The sequence below is a fragment of the Ranitomeya imitator genome, chromosome 3 (genome assembly GCF_032444005.1).
Source record: "Ranitomeya imitator isolate aRanImi1 chromosome 3, aRanImi1.pri, whole genome shotgun sequence".
Classification (NCBI taxonomy): domain Eukaryota; kingdom Metazoa; phylum Chordata; class Amphibia; order Anura; family Dendrobatidae; genus Ranitomeya; species Ranitomeya imitator.
This window is the reverse complement of record NC_091284.1, coordinates 379,116,950-379,142,735: the sequence shown is the minus strand read 5'-3', so window position 1 is coordinate 379,142,735 and position 25,786 is coordinate 379,116,950. Positions and strand designations below refer to the sequence as shown.

Sequence of the window (25,786 nt, the reverse complement as noted above, 5' to 3'; positions counted from 1 at the left end):
TTTCACAGGATGAGAAATTGTGTTCGATCATTCGAAACGGATGCGGTTATTAAATGCACCTAATCCATCAAATGTTTCTAAGGGACAGAAACTGGAGAGAGACAAAGCGCAAATAGGGTCGTGGTGGGTGGTCCTAATGAAGAACTATACTTCGAAACACACTGATAAATAAGCCACTTGCAATTAGATTGGTATCTTTCATCTCTGGCAACGCAGAATAACCTATTTGTTTTTCCAGTTTTTATGCTATCAAATGTTTGTAAATATTTCAAATTCATACAAGTGATCTTGGCCATTTTTTTGTCTCCCCAAAGGGTTAATAGACTCAGGAGGAGGCTGGAGGAGAGCACTGCTGAACATGGAGACTTATGGAATTCGTATGCTCAGTACTTGGGTTTAAATAGTACAGTAGATCAGATTTGATTCTTTGTTATTAATCAACATGTTATATACATTTGTTGATGTCCATAGATACAGTTAGGGCCAGAAATATTTGGACAGTGACACAATTTTCGCGAGTTGGGCTCTGCATGCCACCACATTGGATTTGAAATGAAACCTCTACAACAGAATTCAAGTGCAGATTGTAACGTTTAATTTGAAGGGTTGAACAAAAATATCTGATAGAAAATGTAGGAATTGTACACATTTCTTTACAAACACTCCACATTTTAGGAGGTCAAAAGTAATTGGACAAATAAACATAACCCAAACAAAATATTTTTATTTTCAACATTTTGTTGCAAATCCTTTGGAGGCAATCACTGCCTTAAGTCTGGAACCCATGGACATCACCAAACGCTGGGTTTCCTCCTTCTTAATGCTTTGCCAGGCCTTTACAGCCGCAGCCTTCAGGTCTTGCTTGTTTGTGGGTCTTTCCGTCTTAAGTCTGGATTTGAGCAAGTGAAATGCATGCTCAATTGGGTTTAGATCTGGAGATTGACTTGGCCATTGCAGAATGTTCCACTTTTTGGCACTCATGAACTCCTGGGTAGCTTTGGCTGTATGCTTGGGGTCATTGTCCATCTGTACTATGAAGCGCCGTCCAATCAACTTTGCAGCATTTGGCTGAATCTGGGCTGAAAGTATATCCCGGTACACTTCAGAATTCATCCGGCTACTCTTGTCTGCTCTTATGTCATCAATAAACACAAGTGACCCAGTGCCATTGAAAGCCATGCATGCCCATGCCATCACGTTGCCTCCACCATGTTTTACAGAGGATGTGGTGTGCCTTGGATCATGTGCCGTTCCCTTTCTTCTCCAAACCTTTTTCTTCCCATCATTCTGGTACAGGTTGATCTTTGTCTCATCTGTCCATTGAATACTTTTCCAGAACTGAGCTGGCTTCTTGAGGTGTTTTTCTGCAAATTTAACTCTGGCCTGTCTATTTTTGGTATTGATGAATGGTTTGCATCTAGATGTGAACCCTTTGTATTTACTGTCATGGAGTCTTCTCTTTACTGTTGACTTAGAGACAGATACACCTACTTCACTGAGAGTGTTGTGGACTTCAGTTGATGTTGTGAACGGGTTCTTCTTCACCAAATTAAGTATGCGGCGATCATCCACCACTGTTGTCATCCGTGGACGCCCAGGCCTTTTTGAGTTCCCAAGCTCACCAGTCAATTCCTTTTTTCTCAGAATGTACCCAACTGTTGATTTTGCTACTCCAAGCATGTCTGCTATCTCTCTGATGGATTTTTTTTTCAGCCTCAGGATGTTCTGCTTCACCTCAATTGAGAGTTCCTTTGACCGCATGTTGTCTGCTCACAGCAACAGCTTCCAAATGCAAAACCACACACCTGGAATCCACCCCTGACCTTTTAACTACTTCATTGATTACAGGTTAACGAGGGAGACACCTTCAGAGTTAATTGCAGCCCTTAGAGTCCATTGTCCAATTACTTTTGGTCCCTTGAAAAAGAGGACGCTATGCATTACAGAGCTATGATTCCTAAACCCTTTCTCCGATTTGGATGTAGAAACTATCATATTGCAGCTGGGAGTGTGCACTTTCAGCCCATATTATATATATAATTGTATTTCTGAACATGTTTTTGTAAACAGCTAAAATAACAAAACTTGTGTCACTGTCCAAATATTTCTGGCCCTAACTGTATATGTATATTTTATGTATATGTTTTATTCATGTATATTTAATGTTTTTTTTCTGCGTCAGTATTTACTAAGTTTCATGCTATTTTTGTATTCATCTGAACATAGTTTTAATCAACTCACAATACTGCCATATACAAAATCCATACCAGATAGGGGTTTACTTAATAAGTACAAAATATTTTATTTAAAAAAATATATAAATATATAGATTCACACAGACAAGGTGATAGATGAGACAGAAATGACAGCTAAAACACAGTGTGGATAGATGATAAAAAAAAATGCACTGGTGAAAAACACATATGTCCTGTAGCTACGCCTGCAGACGAAGCCAAGGCAGTGAAACGCGCGTCGATGCTCTTTCCTGTCCTGTCAGCACACCTGCATCTCCTTATCATTATGTCTCAAGGTATGAGTCCATAACTACTACTGATGTAGGTTTACCATTACTTTACCTGGGACTCACTAATGCTTATGATAATCTACGATTTAGATGCATAGAGGACTTTTTTACCTGGCTATTATGCCTATTGATATGGTACTCCCATCACTTTGATTTCTGTACTGATTACTTTATTGCATTATACACTGCAGGCGTAGCTACAGGACATATATGTTTTCACCAGTGCGTTTTTTTTATCATCTATCCACACTGTTTTAGCTGTCATTTCTGTCTCACCTATCACCTTGTCTGTGTGAATCTATATTTTTATATATTTTTTTAAATAAAATATTTTGTACTTATTCAATAAACCCCTATCTGGTATAGATTTTGTATATGGCAGTATTGTGAGCTAATTATTATTCAGATATTATTTATCGATGCATTTCTTCTTTTTTGGTTTATATGTTTATGGCTTAGGGGTATGTCCTCCTTTGGCCCTGAGGACATCTTTGTAGGCTTTTATGGTTTTAATCAATTCAGCTTAGCATATCTTCTGATGCCCGCCTGTGCTTAGTCAGGAATGACAAAGGACCACGGAGGTCTGAAACATGTTGCCTGAGAGCGCAGCAGATATTTATTTTCTGCCTTTCTAATTTTTGCGCTGTCGTGTTTAACCATTTTTTGTGCCTTTTTATACTACTATTGTTTTAAGATGTGAGTGCCAGCTATCATTTGGACTGTTGCTATTACTGGAGTATTTTGCCCTGCACCTGGACAGGTGAGCTAATTGCAGCTCTTTCACAATGCTGAACCATATGCTGCATCCATCACAACAGCTTGGCTTTGCAAGAAAGGCGTTTGGGTGATTAACTGGCTGCTTACAATCCAGACCTTTCACCTATAGAAAACATTTGTTGCATTCTAAATGGAAAAATTCAGCAAAGACCCAGGACTCTTGGGCAGCAAAAATCCTACATCATGCAAGAAAGGGACAATATTCCTCTCCCAAAACTCCAGCAATTGCTGTCCTCACTTCCCACACAATTACATAGTATTGTAAAAAGAAGAGGGGATGCTACACAATGGCCCCGGCCCAACTTTTTTGAAGTACCGTATGTTGGTGCCATTAGGTTAAACATGAGTTAATATTTTCAAATGAAATATAAAAAGGACTAACTTTCATGTGTTCATGGCTACAAGAGATTTCCAAATCACTGCATTCTGATTTTTCACATTTTACAGTGTTCCAACTTTTTTTGGAATTGTGGTTGGTACATCCCTAATAACAGTATTTGATATGCTAAATATAAATTAACTGGTACAGCCAAGAGGGCTGTATAGATATCGCACTCCTTGTTAGGGTCTTTTTTTTTTTTGCAGTGCTGGGTTGGAGCCTTTTTTTGCCTTAACAGAATCCTGAATTCTTCCTGGAAGAGTTTAAAATGTTTTCCACAACTTCTTAAATTTGCTAAATATGAGTGATTATTATATAATAAATACCTGTTACTTGCTACTGCAAACTCCACAACCCATGCTGCCACACTAAGGCCGGCGTCACACTTGCGAGTTTTACGGATGTAAGAGCGCAGAAACTACGTCCGTAAAACTCGCAAAAAATACGGCACAATTATTCTCTATGCCCCTGCTCCTATCTGCCGTATTTTACTGATCAGTATTATACGGCTTTCTACGGCCGTAGAAAATCGCAGCATGCTGCGTTTGTCACCGTATTGCGCAAATAAAATGTCAATGAAAGTCTATGGAAGCCCCAAAAATACGGATTACACACGGACCAGCAGTGTGACTTGCGAGAAAGCAGCGGTGTTAGAGAGAAAAGCCGGTAATTCAGTGCGGTGTACAGTAAAATCACACTGACAGCTTACAGTAGAATAGGTAGAATAAATGTGTACACATAGAATAGGTATATATATATATGTGTCAGGGAGACACATATATGTATATATATTATTACTTCATCCAGCGCGATATAGCAGAAAGCCGGTAATTCAATTGCCGGCTTTTGCTATCTCCTTCCTAAACCCAACATGATATGAGACATGGTTTACATACAGTAAACCATCTCATATCCCCCTTTTTTTGCATATTCCACACTACTAAAGTCAGTAGTGTGTCTATGCAAAATTTGGCCGTTCTAGCTAGTAAATTAAGGGGTTAAATGGCGGAAAAAATTGGCGTGGGCTCACGCACAATTTTCTCCGCCAGAGTAGTAAAGCCAGTGACTGAGTGCAGATATTAATAGCCTGGAGAGGGTCCACGGTTATTGCCCCCCCCTGGCTAAAAACATCTGCCCCCAGCCACCCCAGAAAAGGCACATCTGGAAGATGCGCCTATTCTGGCACTTGGCCACTCTCTTCCCATTCCCGTGTAGCGGTGGGACATGGGGTAATGAAGGGTTAATGCCACCTTGCTATTGTAAGGTGACATTAAGCCAAATTAATAATGGAGAGGCGTCAATTATGACACCTATCCATTATTAATCCAATACTAGTAAAGGGTTAAAAAAAAAACCACACACACATTATTAAAAATTAATTTATTGAAAAAATCACAAAGGTTGTTGTATTAATTTATTCTACTCTCAATCCACTCACTGAAGACCCTCGATCTGTAAATAAAAAAAAATAATAAACCAAGAATATACATACCTTCCGAGGATCTGTAAGGTCCAACGATGTAAATCCATCTGAAGGGGTTAAAATATTTTGCAGGCAGGAGTTCTGCTAATGCAGTGCTACTCCAGCCTGCAAAACCCCAGCGAATGAAGGTAAAGTAGGTCAATGACGTATATTTACCTTCATTTGCAGTGAGGCGCCCTCTGCTGGCTGTTCCTAGATCGTGGGAACTTTCCTAGAAAGCTCCCAGGCTCGACTTCATAAGAGGGCGCCCTCTGCTGGTTGTCCTCATATGAACTTCTAACACTCTCGCACCCCTCCAGTCCATCCTTAACTCTGCTGCCCGACCAATTAATCTCTCTCCTCGCTACACTCCTGCTTCCCCTCTTTGCAAATCACTTCACTGGCTCCCAATTTCCCAGCGTATCCAGTTTAATCTGCTAACACTGACCTACAAAGCCGTCCATAACCTTTCTCCTCCGTATATTTCCGAATTAATCTCCTAATATCTTCCCTCATGTAATCTCCAGTCCTCCCAAGATCTCCTCCTCTCCTCCGCTTGTTCGCTCCAGTCCTCACGCAATCGCCTCCAAGACTTCTCCCGAATATCTCCCATCCTCTGGAATCCTGTGCCCCAACACATCCGGTTATCCACCACTTTTGGATCCTTCAAAAGAAACCTGAAAACCCATCTCTTCAAAGAAGCTTACAACCTTTAATGACCGCACGGTCACCTCAACACCACTGTTGAGTCCAGTCCTCCAGTCCTCCCAAGATCTCCTCCTCTCCTCCGCTTGTTCGCTCCTCACGCAATCGCCTCCAAGACTTCTCCCGAATATCTCCCATCCTCTGGAATCCTGTGCCCCAACACATCCGGTTATCCACCACTTTTGGATCCTTCAAAATAAACCTGAAAACCCATCTCTTCAAAGAAGCTTACAACCTTTAATGACCGCACGGTCACCTCAACACGACTGGAGCTACTGCAACCCTCAACCTACTGTCTCCATCCCCATAATCCTGTAGAATGTAAGCCTGGAAGGGCAGGGTCCTCTTCCCTCTGTACCAGTCTGTCATTGTTAGTTTGTTTACTGGAAGTGATATTTGTATTTTGATGTAACCCTTTCTAATGTACAGCACCATGGAATTAATGGTGTAATATAAATAAATAATAATAAATAAATAAATCCTCCAAGCATATATAATTCTATTGCACTATGTACTCAATTCATTCCACACACAATACATTGACTTTACCCTTCCCAAGGTATGTTTGGGTCATATCATTCAACTCATTCTCAAGTCACATCCCAATAAAACACCTTTTCCTTTTTGAAGTGTCAGTGCTTGTAGTGTAAAGGAAAAGTAACTCTGCACCACCGCTAAGGCCAGTTTCACACGTCCGTTTATTTCCGGTACTGGAAAGACCGGTACCGTAGATATCCGTGTCCTTTTGTGTGATACACGTGTGAGTTTTGCCTGGCTTGTTATCAAAAATAGGGGGGGACCCACGCTGGGTTTTCCATTGAATTATTTAGTTATAGCGCAGGCGGCGGGTGAGGAATACCCCCATCATCCGCTCCTGCTGTCACTGTTATTAACGGCAGCAGGTGTAAGTTGATGGGAGAAATAGTCCAAAAAGCCCTCACCTGCTGTCATTATTCTGACTTGAGTATAACTGTCATCATTCTCCTATGCTCACTTCGATCACCAGCAGAGCATGGGAGAATGATGAGAGTCATCTTCAGCACTCGGGAACAGTGCTTACTGTAGCGCTTCTTTCCCAGCGCCGATGCGTGTCACATGGAAGACATCCATGTGTGTTCTCCATTTGCATGTGTGCAGGACGTTTTGCGGCCCGTGCTGACAAGAAAAAAATGGACATGTCTATGTGTGGGGCACACGGACACACGGTCCGTGCAAACACACTGACATGTGCACAGACCCATTCTTTTGAATGGGTCTACGTGTTTCAGTGTCTCTGGTACATGTGAAAACTGTCGTTCACCACACGTATCGGAGAGTACGCAGTGCAAGAAAAGAAAACATCTTTTTTGTACATTCCTGCTACTAATGTACATAAATGTACAGTTTATAAGGCAAAACTTGGTAAGAGATCCATTTTAAAGAACATTGAAAAGGGTTCAATGCAGTCCCAAGAGACCTCAGTGTTTTACACCTCTTTTCATAGTAACTGAAGGCTTTGCAGGATTTACGATTCTTGATTTGAATTGATTTGCCTTGATTCAAAATTCTTGGAAAATTTTGACGAAGCTTGAAAATTCAGATTTCAAAAGATTCCCTCATCTCAGGCAGATCCTTATTTTTGTTTGTTGGGGATCTCTTGCTTGTATGATAATGGTACACTCGCTTTGATGTGTTAAGTTACCTAAATAGTGGCTAATAATCTGTAAGGTAAAGGGAATATTTTTTAAAGGAGGGATTGATTTGAACATGCCCTCTCCGTTGCTCCCATAAGAAATAACCAGCTCCCTTCCACTGCTGAGGCAGTTTTTGTGGTGCTCTGCCAACAGCTATCTCGTGTGTAAGGCTGGCATTAAGGTTCTACTGGATTTAGCAACAATGTATTTGTATGTTTTCACGGGGCGTATTCGTTCAGTATTTGCTGCGGATTGGACGCAGCGTACAGCCACAGCGTCCAGATGTTACAGTGTAATCCCATCTCCACTATGAGTGCAGGGCCGCATCCAGCCCTGCGTATAGGGACATGCGGCGCGTCTTTACCAACTGCAGCATGTCTATTTATCTTGCGGAGGCAATCCGTCTCCGCAAGATAAATAACCTATGAATACGCTACAGTGATTCCGCATATGTTCAATGAACACATCTGGAATCACCGCGCGTACAACAGGGGGTGGCGCTTTGGCAAAGCGGGGTATCTGCTGCATCCAAAGCGCTGCCAATACGCCCCATGGAAACATAGCCTAAAGTTTACATTAATTATTGTCACAAATGTGTACTATAGTTTTGGTGTTTAACAAGATGTGCACATATGCTTAATATCTGACACACTTCCTGCCAGTATCAAACAAATTAATTCAGTGTCGATGTTCTGCTCTCGATTCTCATGGAAGTGATAGATTAAAGAGAACCCGTTAGTAGGATTTAGCCATATTAACATAAATGCATGGCCATAATGGTACTGTAATGCTGATTAATCTGGTACCTGATGTGAAGGATTCTGCTCAGTGGCTTATGAACACACACCTTGTGAAATTTTCATAAAATGGTGTCTACCATGCGCGTGGGGGCAGGGTCTTCTTCTGGTTCTTTGCCCCCTCCCACCAGCCTCCTCTGCTGCAGGTACAGGTCACTGAATAATTATTCACTGACCTGCCTCCTTTTTAAAATTCTGCGTCACCGCCATCATTCTGTGGGTGGCGCGTGTGCAATGCAAGTCTGCAGGACTTCAATAAAACGGCGCTGGAGGCGGCACGTGTGCAGATTGAGATTTGGAATCAGTAAATTTTTCACATAATTGAAATCTCTATCTGGGCATGTGCTGCATCCGGCGCCATTTTATTGAAGTGCCCTACACAGGACGCCGACATACACTGCGCATGCGCTGCCCACATAATAATGGTGGCGGCGCATAATTTTAAAAAGGAGATAGGTATAATAAGAATAATCTGTGACTTGTACAAAAAGCCGAGAAGTCTGGTGGGGATTGCAGAACCAGAATAACACCCCCCTGCCACCAGGCCCTGAAGCACACAAGACATCATTTTATGAAAACTTCATAAAGTGAGTATTCATCTGCCACTGAGTGGATCCCTTCAGATCAGGTATCAGATTAATCGGCATCACAGCGCCATTATGGCCATGGCTTTATTTTATAGGGCTAAATCCTCCTTACAGGTTTTCATTAAGGGGAATTTGCCACCTACAAAAACACTATTTACCTACAGATATAGTGGTAATTTGCAGGTATGAAGCGTTTAAATCAAGTTGGGCTAATTTACTGGAATGAGAAAATCTTAATTCTCCCTACAGCAGCTCACTTCTAATCATCAATGTGGTGCATGAGGCTGCAAGGGTCACTGCTCTTTATACTATGAGCACAAGATCACTACCCATCTCCTACGCACATATGCTGCAGAGCAAGAAAACGTGTAGGGGCAGTGATAACAGCGCACTAACTACCCAGCAAGCAGCGACTGTTACAACACACACTTCGATGACTGCAGGTTACCACTATATGTAGAGGTAAAAGGCATTTTTGTAGGTCACGGCTCCCTTTAAAATGCTTTTTCTTTTAATACTACTACTACTACTACTTTGGGACCAATCATTTTAGTATTGATGTAATAAAAAATATTTGCTAAATAACAGAAAATTGTGTCTTGCACACTTTTAACCAAGCCTGCCTAATGCAGTACATGAGTTTATCGTTATTCACTCCTTTGCTAGCTTTCTTGACATACCGGGCAGGCGCACCTATTTACATCACGCACTGCATATCTGCTAGATCAAACAATACGTAGTTATTCCAGTCGGCAGACTGCAATTAGTCAGCATAACAGCAAAATACAATGCTATAAATACTCTGTGCTTAGCCTCTATGTAAATAGAATAGTACAACCAGAAGAAAAGTTATCTAACGACAGATAGGATCAACTTTATTAAAAAAAAAGCTTGTATTTCCCATTCTAACCTGGTTACAAGCTCCAACAACATTCGATCTGTTCTGTACATCTGAATGAGCCTGTTTCTCTAGCAAGCACTTGGATTCCTGCACGATCCATTTATCGGGGATGTCAAGCGCTAATACAGAGGGCCAAAATCACGTGCCAACCTTGATATTTATCATAACAAATGTCTACAATTGACAACATTTTTCATTATGATCAAATATAACGATGAACTTTTTCATAAGGAAACAAACTTAAAGGAGTTGTTCCACGAACAAAGTACATTTTAATTTAATAGATCTTCGAAGAAAAATATTGGAATAATATAATATGTTACGTAAGCGCAGTAAAAAGTGTAAGGCCCAATGGCCTAATTTAAATATGTAATAAAAAAGGATAAAAAAAACCTTGAATAACACAGATAATGAAGTATGATGCAAATAAAAGTACCCCCACAGTAAGATACCACCACAGTGAATTACTCCACATGCATGGTATGATGACCATACTGTATCCCCCTCGATCTCCATGGTAAAGTATAGTGACCCCATCACAGTATGATTCCCAAACTGTAATCCTCACAGTCTTTCATACAGTATAATGGCCCAACATAGTGCATCATACAGTTAATGACCCCACATAGTGCTCCATACAGTATAATGGTTCCATTTAGCTCTTTCTACAGTATAATGGCATTATATGGTGCTCCATACATGATAAATGCCCCACATAGTGCTCCATACAGTATAATGATCCCCCATTGAAAAGTAATACAAAAAAATACTCCCCTCTCCAAGTTCCGCCGCTGCTCCGGTTTCTTTATTGTGTCTTCTAATACTCTGCTCAGTGGGTGCATTGTAATAACATAATCGTGCCCACTGCACTGAGACATCAAATGCAGAGGGGGAATGATGGGAGAGGGATCATCTACTGACGTTCCCTCCTCCATCATTGCTTTCAACTGTATGTGCATCCAGGACCTGCCTAGCATCGCGGGCTATATATACTCTCCTGCCAGGCAAGATTTGGCCAGCGGGCCAGAGTTTGACATATGTGATTTAGATAAAGGTGACATTCACATAATTTTTTGTGGCAATTCTGTTGCGTATGAATATACCCCTAATGCCTAGATTCACCAACCAATAAACCTTAAGGTACCGTCACATTAAGCGACGCTGCAGCGATCTAAACAACGATCCCGATCGCTGCAGTGTTGCTGTGTGGTCGCTGGAGAGCTGTCAGACAGACAGCTCTCCAGCGACCAACTATGCGAAGTCCCCTGGTAACCAGGGTAAACATCGGGTTACTAAGCGCAGGGCCGCGCTTAGTACCCCGATGTTTACCCTGGTTACCAGCGTAAACGTAAAAAAAACAAAACACTACATACTTACATTCCGGCGTCTGTCCTCTCCGGCGCTCTGCTTCTCTGCACTGAGCGCCGGCCGGAAAGCAGAGCACAGCGGTGACGTCACCGCTGTGCTTTCCGGCTGCTGCGCTTACACAGTGCAGAGAAGCACAGCGCTGGAGAGGACAGACGCCGGAATGTAAGTATGTAGTGTTTTTTTTTTTTACATTTACACTGATAACCAGGGTAAACATCGGGTTACTAAGCGCGGCCCTGCGCTTAGTAACCCGATGTTTACCCTCGTTACCAGTGAAGACATCGCTGAATCGGCGTCACACACGCCAATTCAGCGATGTCTGCGGGAGGTCCAGCGACGAAATAAAGTTCTGGACTTTCTGCGGCGACCAACGATGTCACAGCAGGATCCAGATCGCTGCTGCCTGTCAAACTGAACAATATCGCTAGCCAGGACGCTGCAACGTCACGGATCGCTAGCGATATCGTTTGGTGTGAAGGTACCTTTAGCTGCAGCAAAAAGTCATTGGGCCAGATAAAACAAGACCAGTGATGTTCATGCCTTAATGAGTAGATGTACTTTAATCAGATGCTACTGACTCATGAAGTAGCATATGTTTCTTCATGAATCAGCAGCACCTGACAAGTGGAGTACTTTTCTGTGTGTGCCTCAACGCAAATTCTACTTCAGTTCCTACTAGAGTAAGATTTGTGACGAAGCGAATACCGCTGTTCGTCATGAATTTAACGAGCGGCAATTGCCATACCCTCATTCTGCCCACTTTGGTGTGTTTTTGATGCTGTGTACAATTCTAGAAAAGTGGATGGGATTTATTAAAAAAATCGTCCGCCCACTGTGCGTTTTTGTGCTCAGCGTAAACTGACCTGCGGTGGGTTTTTCAAATCCACAGAATGCCAATTTATCTTGTGGGTACGTGGAATTTTCTGTGCGGAGTCAAAATCTAAAAGGATTTTATTATGGAGTTTAGTGTGACTCTTCAGACTAGGTCCAACAGGAAAAAAGTTATGCTGCTCCTGAACATGGCCTAACTCTAATCCTAATAGCTGTGTGAGTAGTCCAAACAAAGCCATACTGTATGGCAGTGTACGACTGGAAACAAGTAGTAAGAGAAGTCCCCAAAAGACCTGCTTCCTTGGGCAATATCATCAAATCTTTAGCAAGCAAAAATAAGGATACACTAATCTAGTTAGGTTGTGCTAGAAATATACTTGTTGTAGATTTGAGCCTATGTTATTAGACGCAAGGCTGCCACGAGAAATTTCAGGGTCCCATACTGGCAAAATTTACAGGCCCCCTTGAGACTCCTCCCGTGCTCCACCCCAGCTCTGCCTTCACTCCTTGAACCTTTCACAATTCCACCGCCCACACTCTTGGAACAACTCCACTTCTGTTCCAAGACCTCACCAATCACACCTTAATAGTACCCAGTGAACACCATATCACATACATAGCCAGCAGCTTTTGTTGTGGCCCAAAAATTTTTTAAGCTGCCACCAGAACAAGGTAGACTCTTTTGGCAGGGCCCTGCCTCTACTGTAACCTAAGCTATTAAACATTTGTTAAAATATCTAATACTCTTTTTAGGCTTATTTTTCTTTTTCTTTAAGGGAATGTCTCACACCGTGACCGTCACCCCCACGCCACTGATCGGGGTGACTTTAGGCCAACAGACGGCTATCACATGTGCAGGGGGGCTAATCTTAGTTATCCCTCCACTGCTACAATGTGATGAAAAACACACACAAGGCTATTGACCTCTTAGTTTACAGCAGGGGCTTATTTTAGGTATCCCACTGCTCTTCAATATACCACGAACTGCAAGGATTTATGTATATCCCGCTTACAGTTCCACTTGAAACTTGCAGCTCTCTGGCGCCCCCTTACTCTCAGGTCAGATTAGGTACTGCACCTAGGGTAAATAGTTGCCAGAAAGGCTGCCTGCTATGTACTGGCTATTGGGCACGCTGCAACGAGGCGATATAACTATTCCATTCTGTCCTGAATGCTGCTGCCAGGATCATATTCCTCACCAACCGTTACACCGATGCCTCTACTCTGTGACAGTCATTACACTGGTTACCCATGCACTCAAGAATCCAGTACAAAACTACTACCCTCATCCACAAAGCACTCCATGACTCAGCACCACCCTACATCTCCTCTCTGGTCTCAGTCTACCACCCTACCCGTGCCCTCCGCTCTGCTAATGACCTCAGGTTAGCATCCTCAATAATCAGAACCTCCCACTCCCGTCTCCAAGACTTTACACGTGCTGCGCCGATTCTTTGGAATGCCTTATCTAGGTTAATACGATTAATCCCCAATCCCCCCAGTTTTAAGCGTGCCCTAAAAACTCATTTGTTCAGATTGGCCTACCGCCTCAACGCATTAAAGGGAACCTGTCACCTGAATTTAGCGGGACCGGTTTTCGGTCATATGGGCGGAGTTTTCGGGTGTTTGATTCACCCTTTCCTTACCCACTGGCTGCATGCTGGCCGCAATATTGGATTGAAGTTCATTCTATGTCCTCAGTAATAATAATAATAATAATAATAATCTTTATTTATATAGCGCCAACATATTCCGCAGCGCTTTACAGTTTAACAGTTTCAAACACAACAGTCATAAGTAACAACGTTAGCAATACAATAATTAAAGCAAAATAAGACGACCCTGCTCGTGAGAGCTTACAATCTACAATGAGGTGGGGGAGATACAAAGTACAGGTGTGTATTTACAATGATGTATTTACAATCATGGTCCAGCCATCTTCAGGGGTTGGGGAATAGATGGGGATAGTGAATGGGCTACACACACACAAACATAACATAACTTTGATTAGTGAACGTGATAGGCCGCTCTGAACAAATGTGTTTTGAGCGAGCGCCTAAAACTATGCAAATTATGGATGGTCCTAATATCTTGGGGTAGAGCATTCCAGAGGATTGGCGCAGCACGGGAGAAGTCTTGGAGTCGGGAGTGGGAGGTACGGATTAGTGCAGAGGTTAGCCGAAAGTCATTTGCAGAGCGCAGTGGTCTGTTAGGCTGATAGACAGAAATGAGGGAGGAGATGTAAGGGGGTGCCGCACTGTGGAGAGCTTTGTGGGTGAGAACAAGTACTTTGAATTGTATCCTGTAATGAATGGGCAGCCAGTGTAACGACTGGCGAAGAGCGGACGCGTCCGAGTAACACGCCTGCGCAAGGCAATCTTACACTATGGTCTGCCCCCTCCTCCCCGGACCTTACAATGGGGCAGCGGAAGCGTCATAAGACTGCTTCCGCTGCCCACGTCGGGCATTATTTTCACAATGCGCATCGGCACGTTGGGCCGACGCATAGCGACGGCCCCGTGCCGACGCTAGTGTGAAAGCAGCCCAAGATTAATTTGCCTTTAAACCATTCTGGACTGTCCATATGATGATGTCATGTGTTTATATGCTTCCGGTTTTTTGGCAACATCTGAGTTAGAGACACAACTGTGGATTTATTTTAATGCACACCTGAAACAGACTGCTTCTTTGTGTAGCATCATGAGAAAGTCTCAAGAAATCAGCCAAGATATCAGGAAGATAATTGTGGACTTGCACAAGTCTCGCTCATCCTTAGGTACAATTTCAAGATACCGGAAGGGGCCTCCTTCTTTTGCACAAACAAGATGGGACTGTCCAGCCATCATACCACTCAGGTATGACATGGTCTGACATGTGCATATCAACCCAAGGACAAAAGCAAAAGACCTTGTGAAGATGATGGCGGAAGCAGGTAAGTTTGTGTCAATATCCAAAGTGAAACGAGTACTGTATCAACATGGGTTGAAAGGCCTCTCTGACAGGAGGAAGCCATTACTCCAAAAGAAGCATAAAAAAGACAGATTAATGTTTGCAAATGCACACAGGAACAAAGACCTTCATTTTTGGAGACATGTCCTGTGGTCTGATGAAACTAAAATTGAATTTTCTGGGCCTAATGACCATCGTTAAGTTTGGCGGAAAAAGGGAGAAGCTTAGAAGCTAAACACACCATCCCAACTGTGAAACACGGGGGTGGTAGCATCATGTTATGGGGTTGTTTTCCTGCAGGTGGGACTGTTACACTTCACAAAATAGATGGCATCATGAGAAAAGAAGATTATGTTGAAATACTGAAGCAACATCTCAAGACATCAGGCAAGAAGTTAAAGCTTGGGCGGAAATGGGTCTTCCAAATGGACAATGACCCGAAGGATACTACCAAAATAGTAGCAAAGTGGCTTAAGGATAACAAAGTCAATGTTTTGGAGTGGCCATCACAAATCTCTGATCTCAACACTAATGAAAATTTATGAGCAAAGCTGAAAAGGCAGGTGTGAGCAAGGCAATCTACAAACCTGGATCAGTTACACCAGAATTTCTCAGGAGGAATGGGCCAAAATTTCAACCAACTATTGTGAGAAGCTTGTGGAAGCATATCCCAAACCTTTGACCCAAGTGATTCAGTTTTAGGGCAATGGTACCAAATATTAATGAAATGTATGTAAACTTTTGACTTTGCAGTAAACAAAAAATCCTTAAAACATTCTCTCTCATTCTGGAATTTGGCAAATATTAATAATTACGGTAATCCTAATTGACTTATAACAGGAAAGGTTTACTCTGATTTTTTATGTCAGATATTGAGAAAAACATGCATGTGTGTATTTTTATATACAGTAGTGTATGTAAACTTCTGGTTTCAACTGTTGTGTCTGATAATACCACCACATACAAGGTACAAATACTGGCAGACCATGACCGGACCACATATTACCACCACAGTGACCAAATCCTACAATACCGATCATTAATTAAAAAAAACAATGCTAATTTTACCATAAGTGCCCTTATACCCAGGAGCTCTGTATATAGTGTACAGTGTATAGTGTCAGTGTACACGTTAAAAAGTGATCAACGGTGACATTACACACAGAGTTCTGTATATAGTGTCAGTGTGCAGGCAATTCAGTGACCTTACACACAGGAGCTCTGTATATAGTGTACTTGTGATATAGGGATCACCAGTGACATTATACACAGGAACCCTGTACGTAATATACAGTTCATAGTGTCAGTGTACAGGTAATACAGGGATCAGCAGTGCCATTATACATAGGAGCTCTGTATATAGTGTACAGGTAATACAGTGATCACTCGTGAGATTATACACAGAAGCTCTTTGTAGAGTGTGAATTTACAGGTAATACAGGGATCACCATCAGTGCCAATATTCACAGGAGCTCTATATATTGTGTATAATGTAAATGTACAGGTAATACAGGGATCACCAGTGAAATTATACACAGGAGCTCTGTATATAATGTATAGTGTAAGTGTAACAGGTAACACACTGACTCATCGGTGACTCCTCTAGTTGAAGTCATTCATCTTCGCTTTTCTTCTACATCCAATGCAGACCGCTGTCACTTCTTCCAGCCAGGACTTGTCTCTGCAGAAAATAACACACAGTTATCTAGAGCACGGCTTCCAGAGCACATTCCCCACTTTTTCCTCAACTTCTACATTCCAGAACTAAATACATATATTAGTTATTATACAACACACCATTTCGAATATAAAATTGTAATCCACCACTGTGCCCAAACTAACTATAAATAGCCACTTTCCCCACAAAATATATAAATTAATTAGCACCTGCAATCTTTCCCCCAATTAATGATCAGTCACACTCATGCATCTTCAACACCCCCACTTTGTACCTCTCGATTCATTATATTTACATGACCCCCTCCACACTAATTCATGTTAGGTCCTCTCTCTCCCACCTCCAGGTTCCATCTCTGCACGGTGAACCCCGGGCTGCGAACACACCTTATTATATCTATTAAATTATTTGGTGCGTTCCGCTAGCCCTAACATTATACTAGCACCAGGGTCTGGCTAGTAATGACGGACAAACAGCAATCTTTGCAGTACATCCAGCAGCTGGAGGGTAGGTTGGCGGCTCTTGAGTGCACAACCTCAGCTGTGGATGTAACCGCAGTTGCTGTTCAGGCTGTTAGCGTGGCAGCAGCAACCTTGTCCACTGCCACCCCTGTTCCGACTATCTCGCCTCCCGCTGCCAGAAAAATTTTCTGGTGATAGTAAATCTTGTAGGGGTTTCGTGAGTCAGTGCTCTATTCATCTCGAGCTTCTGGCCGCACGTTTCCCCACAGAGCGGGCTAAGGTGGGATTTATTGTGTCTCTCCTGTCGGACAGGGCGTTGGAGTGGGCTACGCCACTGTGGGAGCGTGGCGATCAGTTGTTTCTGAGCACTCTGAAAAAGGTCTTTTTAGGACCTTGTGTCACCCATGATACGGTGCTCCAACTGTTGGCATTAACTCAGGGCTCGTCCTTGATCAGCCATTTTGCCATCCACTTTCGCACACTAGCATCTGAGCTGGAGTGGTTGGATAAAGCCTTTATTCCGATATTTTGGAGGGGGCTGGCTGACCACGCGAAGGATGCTCTGGCCACTAGGGAGATTCCAGCCACACTGGAAGAATCAATAGCAGTGTCCACTCGTATTGACCTCCGTTTTCACGAGCGGAGGTTAGAGCGAGCCCAGTGTAGGCAGAGGTTTCGGCTGGCTCCTACCTTCGCCAAACCTTTGGAATCTCCAGTCCAGGCCCCTGAGTCACATGAGACCATGGAAGTGTCGCGAGCGGGATCTAAGTCCCAGACCGCTTGTGCACTCCAGGTTTGTCATGTTTGCCAGCAGTCAGGACTAGGGTTGAGTGACTTTTACTTTTTTAGGGTCGAGTCGGGTTTCGCGAAACCCGACTATCTCTAAAGTCGAGTCGAGTGAAATCGGCCGATTATGGCGAAAAGTCGGGGATCGACCGAAACACGAAACCCAATGCAAAGTCAATGGGAATTTTTTTTTTTTTTTATCTTTGATTTTTTTTTCTCTCTCTCTCTCTCTCTCTCCCTCCCCCTCTCTCTCCTCCGTCCCTGAACAGAAAAGCTGGTGTTACACATTGCAAATCGCTACTGCGCACAATCGACAAGATGACGATAGTCGTCCACGCCCCTAAGACCTATGTCATCACTCTGCCCATGCTCCTTCATTGGCTGAAAAAATGGCGCCAAGCGCGTCATACCAAACGCGACTTTGGCGCGAAAGTCGCGTACTGCATGACCGACCCCACACAGGGATCGGGTCGGGTTTCATGAAACCCGACTTTGCCAAAAGTCGGCGACTTTTGAAAATGAACGATCCGTTTCGCTCAACCCTAGTCAGGACATCTTGCCACCAGATGTCCCCAGTGGTCGAGGAAATGTCGTCTAGTGGTAGTAGATGGAGGTACACTAGACACGGCGACGTTTGCCTCCCAATTGTCCTATAAGGGGACAATTACTATAGGCTCATTTTCCCACTTGGTAGAGCTCTGCGTGGATTCTGTGGCGGAGGGCAATTTTATGTAATCTGCCTTCGTCCAACGTCACGCAATTCCCCTGGTAATGTTAGCTCAACCAGTAACCGTACGAGTGGTAAATGGGTCGACACTGCCCTCACAGATAACACACCAGACCATCCCTTTCACTGTCCATGTCGCCATCTTATCAGGAGATTATATCTCTGCTTGTCATTCCTGAGGGAATTGACGAGGTCCTGTTGGGGATGCCTTGGCTACGGTACCACTCTCCTCATATTGAGTGGTCCACAGGCAGAATTTTGGGATGGGGTGAATCTTGTGGGGGTAGATGTCAGAGGGAATGTGTTCAGGTTGCTACTACTGAGGTACCCGCAGATCTATCCTCTCTCCCCAAGCAATATTGGCCCTATGCAGACGTGTTCTCCAAAAGAGCTGCGGAGACCCTTCCGTCTCACCGCCCCTATGACTGTCCTATTGACCTCTTGCCTGGTGCTGAGCCTCCCCGGGGTCGAGTCTATCCGTTATCTCTACCGGAGATGGAGGCAATGTCACAGTACATCAAGGAAAATTTGGCAAGAGGATTCATTAGGAAGTCAGTGTCACCTGCTGGGTTCTTCTTCGTGCAGAATAAGAATGGGGAACTACATCCATGCATAGATTACAGGGGTCTTAACGCCATCACCGTTAAGAATAAGTATCCTTTGCCCCCGATATCTGAGCTCTTTGATAGGCTTCGGGGAGCAAGGGTATTTACAAAATTAGATCTGCGGGGTGCTTACAACCTGATTCGCATCCGTGAGGGGGACGAATGGAAGACGGCTTTTAATACCAGGGATGGGCACTATGAATATCTGGTGATGCCCTTCGGGCTCTGTAATGCCCCAGCCATTTTCCAAGACTTTGTGAACGACATCTTCCGGGATATGCTCTCCACCTCGGTCGTAGTCTACCTGGATGATATTCTCATCTACTCTCCAGATATTGACTCCTACCGGAGAGATGTTTGCAAAGTCTTCGACTTCCTACAGGCAAACTCCCTCTATGCCAAGTTGGAGAAGTGTGTGTTCGAGCAGGAGTCCCTACCTTTCCTAGGCTATATCATCTCCGCCCAGGAATTGGCTATGGATCCTGCCAAACTACAGGCTGTGATGGACTGGCAGAAACCCCATTCTCTTAAAGCGGTGCAGCGCTTTATGGGGTTCATTAATTACTATCGCCAGTTCATTCCACACTTCTCAACTTTGGTAGCTCTCTTGGTTGCCCAAACCAAGAAGGGAGAAAATCCCAAATTGAGGTCTCCAAGGCTTTTCTCTCCATTAAGTCTCACTTCGCTAGTGCTCCCATCCTACATCGCCCCGATGTAGATAAGCCATTTATAATGGAGGTGGATGCCTCATCTGTTGGTGCTGGAGCAGTCCTTTTCCAAAAGGATGCTAAATGTCGGAAGCATCCTTGCTTCTTCTTTTCTAAGACCTTCTCACCAGCAGAGAAGAATTATTCCATTGGGGACAGGGAGTTGCTAGCCATGAAGTTGGCCTTCTCAGAGTGGAGACATCTCTTGGAGGGAGCTCGTTTTCCCTTCCAAGTCTTCACAGATCACAAGAATTTGGTGTACCTGCAGATAGTCCAGCGGTTAAATTCTTGCCAGGCCAGATGGTCCTTGTTCTTCTCCCGGTTTCATTTCACCCTTCATTTTCTTTCCGGGGAGAAGAACATTCATGCCGATGCTCTCTCTCGTTCCGTTGTATCATCTGTGGAGGAGGAAGAGGAGCCTCGGCTTATTGTCCCCACCGAGAGCCTGAGAACTGTGGCCCCGGTTTCGCTAGAGTCTGTGCCTCCGGGCAAGACTTTTGTACCATCCAGTTTGCGTCTGGAGGTTCTCTCTTGGGCTCATTTGTCCAGGGTCGGTGGACATTTTGGGTCCAAAAGGACATCCGAGTTACTGGCGAGGACATACTGGTGGCCGCATATGGCTCGTGATGTCGCAGACTATGTTCGGGCGTGTGTCTCTAGCGCCAAGAACAAGTCTCCTCAGCAACGGCCAGCTCAGTTGCTTTACCCCCTGCCGGTGACAGACAGGCCCTGGGAGATGGTCGGGATGGACTTTGTGGTGGGCTTACCCAAGTCTCGTAGCTGCACCATTATCTGGGTGGTCACCGACCATTTTTCCAAAATGGTACATTTGGTGCCTCTTCCACGGCTACCTTCTGCACGGGTTCTGGCAGCGTTGTTCATCAGGCATATCTTTTGCCTACACGGTATGCCGGACAAAATTGTCAGTGACCGGGGTCCCCAGTTTGCGTCTGGATTCTGGAGAGAGCTTTGTCGTCTACTCAGCATTGAGTTGAATCTCTCTTCGGCATATCATCCCGAGACGAATGGGTTGGTTGAGAGGGCCAACCAGACCCTGGTCACCTATTTACATTTTATTTCTGCCAGGCAGGATGACTGGGCATCCTTGCTACCGTGGGCAGAGTTTGCGCTTAACAACACCGTAGCCGACTCCACCGGTCAGACTCCATTCCTCCTAAAGTACGGCCAGCATCCACATGTCGCTGTGCCCATGCCTGTGTCTTCCGCTGATTCCAGAGTGGCAGACTGGGCTGTGGAGGCACGGGACATTTGGGACCGCACTCAGGATGCCATTCGGCCCTCCAAGGAGAGAATGAGGACCTCGACCGATGCACATCGGCGCCCCGCTCCGACTTTTGCTCCTGGCGACTTGGTGTGGCTCTCCGCCCGTAACATCAAGCTGCGCGTTGAGTCCACTAAGTTTGCACCTCGCTACTTGGGTCCTTTCAAGGTCCTCGAACAGGTTAATCCTGTGGTCTACAGTTTGGCCCTTCCTCCATGCCTGGCTATCACCGACACCTTTCATGTGTCCCTCTTGAAGCCCGTATACATGTCCCGGTTTTCCAAGTCATCTGCCAGGACATCGGGTTTGTCTACGGACGATTACGAGGTGAACGCTATTTTGGGGTGCAAGGTGGTACATGGCAAAAAATTCTCTTTGGTGGATTGGAAGGGTTATGGCCCAGAGGACAGGTCCTGGGAGCCTGCTGAACACATTCAGCTCCACAGCTCATTGTGGCCTTTGAGCGTAGCGAGGTCCAAGGAGGGGGGGCCCTAGGAGGGGGGGTAATGTTAGGTGTTGAGTTCCCGCCCCTGCACAGGGGGAATCTCGAACCATCTCTGCTGCGGTCTCCTATTCTCCAGCCGCAGTGGAGTCTGCTCAGCGGAGACGTCGGTCCCAGCGTCTAGCTCAGGCTAATACTGGACGACTGGTTACTACTGCCCTTCCAGGCTCTGTTCTTGTAGCCAGCAATGTCCAGCAGCGAGCAGGTCTTTCTGGGACTAAGTCCAGATTTTCCCTTTCTGAGCATGCCCACGGGATGACCTCCCATTGGAGGTCGGGGGACACATGCTTAGATACTGCAGTTAATCCCATTGGTCCTCTAGGAAGGTCCTAAAGGTGTTCTTCTGTGGCATACTCCCATTGGTCCTTCTCGGAAGGTCTTGTACTTGCTGCAGCTATAAAAGGTTTGCATGGCCGCACGGCCATGCGCTAGTATACAATTGTTATCGTGTGTGTTGATGAGTGCAAGTCGTTCCTTAAAAAACCCATCCCTTGTGTAAGACTGTTCGCGTAAGGTGTATGGCTGCAATCTAGCGCTCGGCTGAACTCACAGCTTTAACAAACGAAACAGCGTCTAACTGCTGTGATTGCCAGTGCAGTGCCGTGCGCTATTAGAGCGCTTACCTTACCCAAGTCTGGGTGGTTAGTGGTGTCCACTAGTGTGGCACAGCATGCACTTCTGTGCATATTAGTTACCTCTGATACCCCAATTGTGGTGTCATAGTAACATAGTAACATAGTTAGTAAGGCCGAAAAAAGACATTTGTCCATCCAGTTCAGCCTATATTCCATCATAATAAATCCCCAGATCTACGTCCTTCTACAGAACCTAATTGTATGATACAATATTGTTCTGCTCCAGGAAGACATCCAGGCCTCTCTTGAACCCCTCGACTGAGTTCGCCATCACCACCTAGTCGAGGGGTTCAAGAGAGGCCTGGATGTCTTCCTGGAGCAGAACAATATTGTATCATACAATTATTAGGTTCTGTAGAAGGACGTAGATCTGGGTATTTATTATGATGGAATATAGGCTGAACTGGATGGACAAATGTCTTTTTTCGGCCTTACTAACTATGTTACTATGTTACTATGTTACCTCCTCAGGCAAGCAATTCCAGATTCTCACTGCCCTAACAGTAAAGAATCCTCTTCTATGTTGGTGGAAAAACCTTCTCTCCTCCAGACGCAAAGAATGCCCCCTTGTGCCCGTCACCTTCCTTGGTATAAACAGATCCTCAGCGAGATATTTGTATTGTCCCCTTATATACTTATACATGGTTATTAGATCGCCCCTCAGTCGTCTTTTTTCTAGACTAAATAATCCTAATTTCGCTAATCTATCTGGGTATTGTAGTTCTCCCATCCCCTTTATTAATTTTGTTGCCCTCCTTTGTACTCTCTCTAGTTCCATTATATCCTTCCTGAGCACCGGTGCCCAAAACTGGACACAGTACTCCATGTGCGGTCTAACTAGGGATTTGTACAGAGGCAGTATAATGCTCTCATCATGTGTATCCAGACCTCTTTTAATGCACCCCATGATCCTGTTTGCCTTGGCAGCTGCTGCCTGGGCCTTGGTCGATCGCAAGAGGTCTACACTAACTCTAATCCTGTGTCCTGGGATAGAGTTCTGTGGTTCCTTGCTTGCGCTCTCTGTGCGGTACCGCAACCCTGTGACTTGACAGGGATCGCTTTCTTCATACAGGGTGAAGTTAACCCATGTGTGTATCCTTATTGTATCGCCATATAGTTCATCATTACTTAGCAGCAGGTTCCATCTCTGCACGGTGGACCCCGGGCTGCGAACGCACCTTATTATATCTATTAACTTATTTGGTGTGTTCCGCTAGCCCTAACATTGGCAATCAACGGGTATTTTTTCCTTAGAGCATGACAAACGAGGTTTGTTTTTTTCTCATTCTGTACTGTTCATTATGATATTGTACCTTCTGAAAATGTGAAATCTCACATATTTTGGTAAATAACACAGGATGCAATCTTCCACCTTTTCCCCTTCTGCACTTTATATTCACCTGTACAACTTGTGTTTTTTATGTGTATTAATATTTTAACAATCATTTAACATTTCGAATTTTGAATAAAATGTCACAGAAATGAATAATAATAATGCACGTCTTTATTTCTGTTTATTAATAATAAAACATTAACCATTTATTTTTCAATTTGTATTTGACATGTTCTACAACTTTGCATATCATTAGTCCTGTTAAAACTAAATAAAAAGAAACACAAAACTTAGGGGACTGCGGTCAACAAGCTTCCTCTTAACTGGGAAATTCTGCCCAAATAATTTTTTGGACATGTAATATAGACATACAAATCAAAGGCTCTTTACTCTGTAGCATATGTTGGGGATTTCCAGTGCTGTTTAGGTGGTGCTGAAGAAGGAACAAGATTTCGGCAGAGTCACTAGGAGTGGGTGAGCTCTCTAGTCCGTACGTGAGACCAGAAATAGCTTAGGCCTGATGTCCCTTTTCATGTACTAGCTGTAGCCATGGCATAAACTATTAAAACAATTAAAACAGTACCTATTTTTTAGCTGATTAATAAGAATATTCATACTTTTCTCTATGGAGGTGGTTGGAAACCTGTCTGCACTAGTTATATATAACCGGTCTGAAAGCAGGAAGTTATCTTTGAAAAAGTAGAATTTTTTTTGATGATGCCAAGTAGACTCATATTTCAAAGTTAGGATATGCATACAGCTTGGCTGAACATATACTTTATTTTTATAGGAGGATAAAGGGGAGGTGGATTAGTCTCTTAGGAAAATAAGAGACTTTCCCGTGGTCTGGTCGGTATTCCATGGCCGCTGGATAGGAGCTCTGTGAACTGCTTCCTTACCTGCTGGTATCACCAACCACTGGGCAATGTCAGCGATGTGGCGTGGTGATACACGATGTTGCGCTAGACAAGCTAATTAAAAGAAGAACTGTGGATGCCAGAAGGTAGGAGGAGGTTCACAGGGTTCCTGTCTAGTGATCAGAGTACTGACCGGGGTCCTGTGAATTTACTCGCTCATCTCTACCATACATATATGAGATGGTGTGCCGAGAGAAAACCCTAACATAGTATTAATTACAGAAATTAACTATACCATATGCAGAAGAGTCGTACTTGGTTTCTATAGATCTGGTAAAAGTCCTCCATACATTGCAACTTTTTTACTCATAGATCTAATGATCTCTCCTAATGACATTTGATAATATTATAAACACAAAACCTTTGGGGTGAGGTCTAAAGGCAAAGTGGCAAGTTTGACATCACCGGGTGTGGTATGAAGTCTCATGGCAAGCCAATAATTAGAAAGGTCAGATAATATGACATGAAACACAAACATGTAGCAGAGACTTGGCTTTGACATACAGACTGCGTAAAGAATTAACAGCCATTCAAAGCAGACCCCAGATACATTGTGTTTCTAAGATCATCATATGTCATTAAGAGACTTCGATCTATTAGATCCCCTTTATTTCAGTTTTGCCTACAATAATCTGCTAGAATTTTGTGAAGACGACAAATCATAGTAGAAAATAAACTTGACTATAATAATTATCATGTTACAGTAGAGAAGTCTACTCTATAGCTTTCCATCGCCTGCTGAACATTTAGGCTTTTAGCATTTCCACTTGAAGCCACAGGCCGCCCTCTGCTCTTAAGATCAACTCTGGCATCCTGCGGACTGACTTGTTGGGGTCCAAAGTCACCTTGAAGTTGAGAAGTGTAAGAGCAAGCACCACTTTCATTTCCGCCATGGCAAAGTTTTGGCCAATACAATTCCTATAGGTTAAAAACCATAAGTTATGTTATTAAAAAAACTGCAAAAAAAAAATAAAAAAATGTAAATGTTTAATCCAAACATTCTATTGAAACATAATTTCAACCTAAATACACTTATTTCTTGATTAAAACTACAAATATTTGCAAATCAGATTTTGATAGCCACATTTTTTGTATTACTGTTTAACTCCGTCCCAACATAAAACACACTATTACATCATATGTTAGGTTCCCATCTTTGATGCCAGCTCAGGAACTAAGCCTCCATCATTCCTGGCAGAC

General features: G+C 43.7%; 1 protein-coding gene across 1 annotated transcript in view; it reads right to left on the bottom strand.

The window, feature by feature from the left end:
• Window positions 1-23,820: 23,820 nt before the first annotated feature.
• Window positions 23,821-25,786, bottom strand: part of LOC138669992 (ultra-long-chain fatty acid omega-hydroxylase-like) — a 91,908-nt gene continuing 89,942 nt past the window's right edge. Inside the window, exon 13 of the mRNA XM_069756938.1 lies at window positions 23,821-25,504. Coding sequence (XP_069613039.1) covers window positions 25,333-25,504 — 172 coding nt within the window. The 3' untranslated portion in view covers window positions 23,821-25,332. The remainder of the gene's footprint in view (window positions 25,505-25,786) is intronic.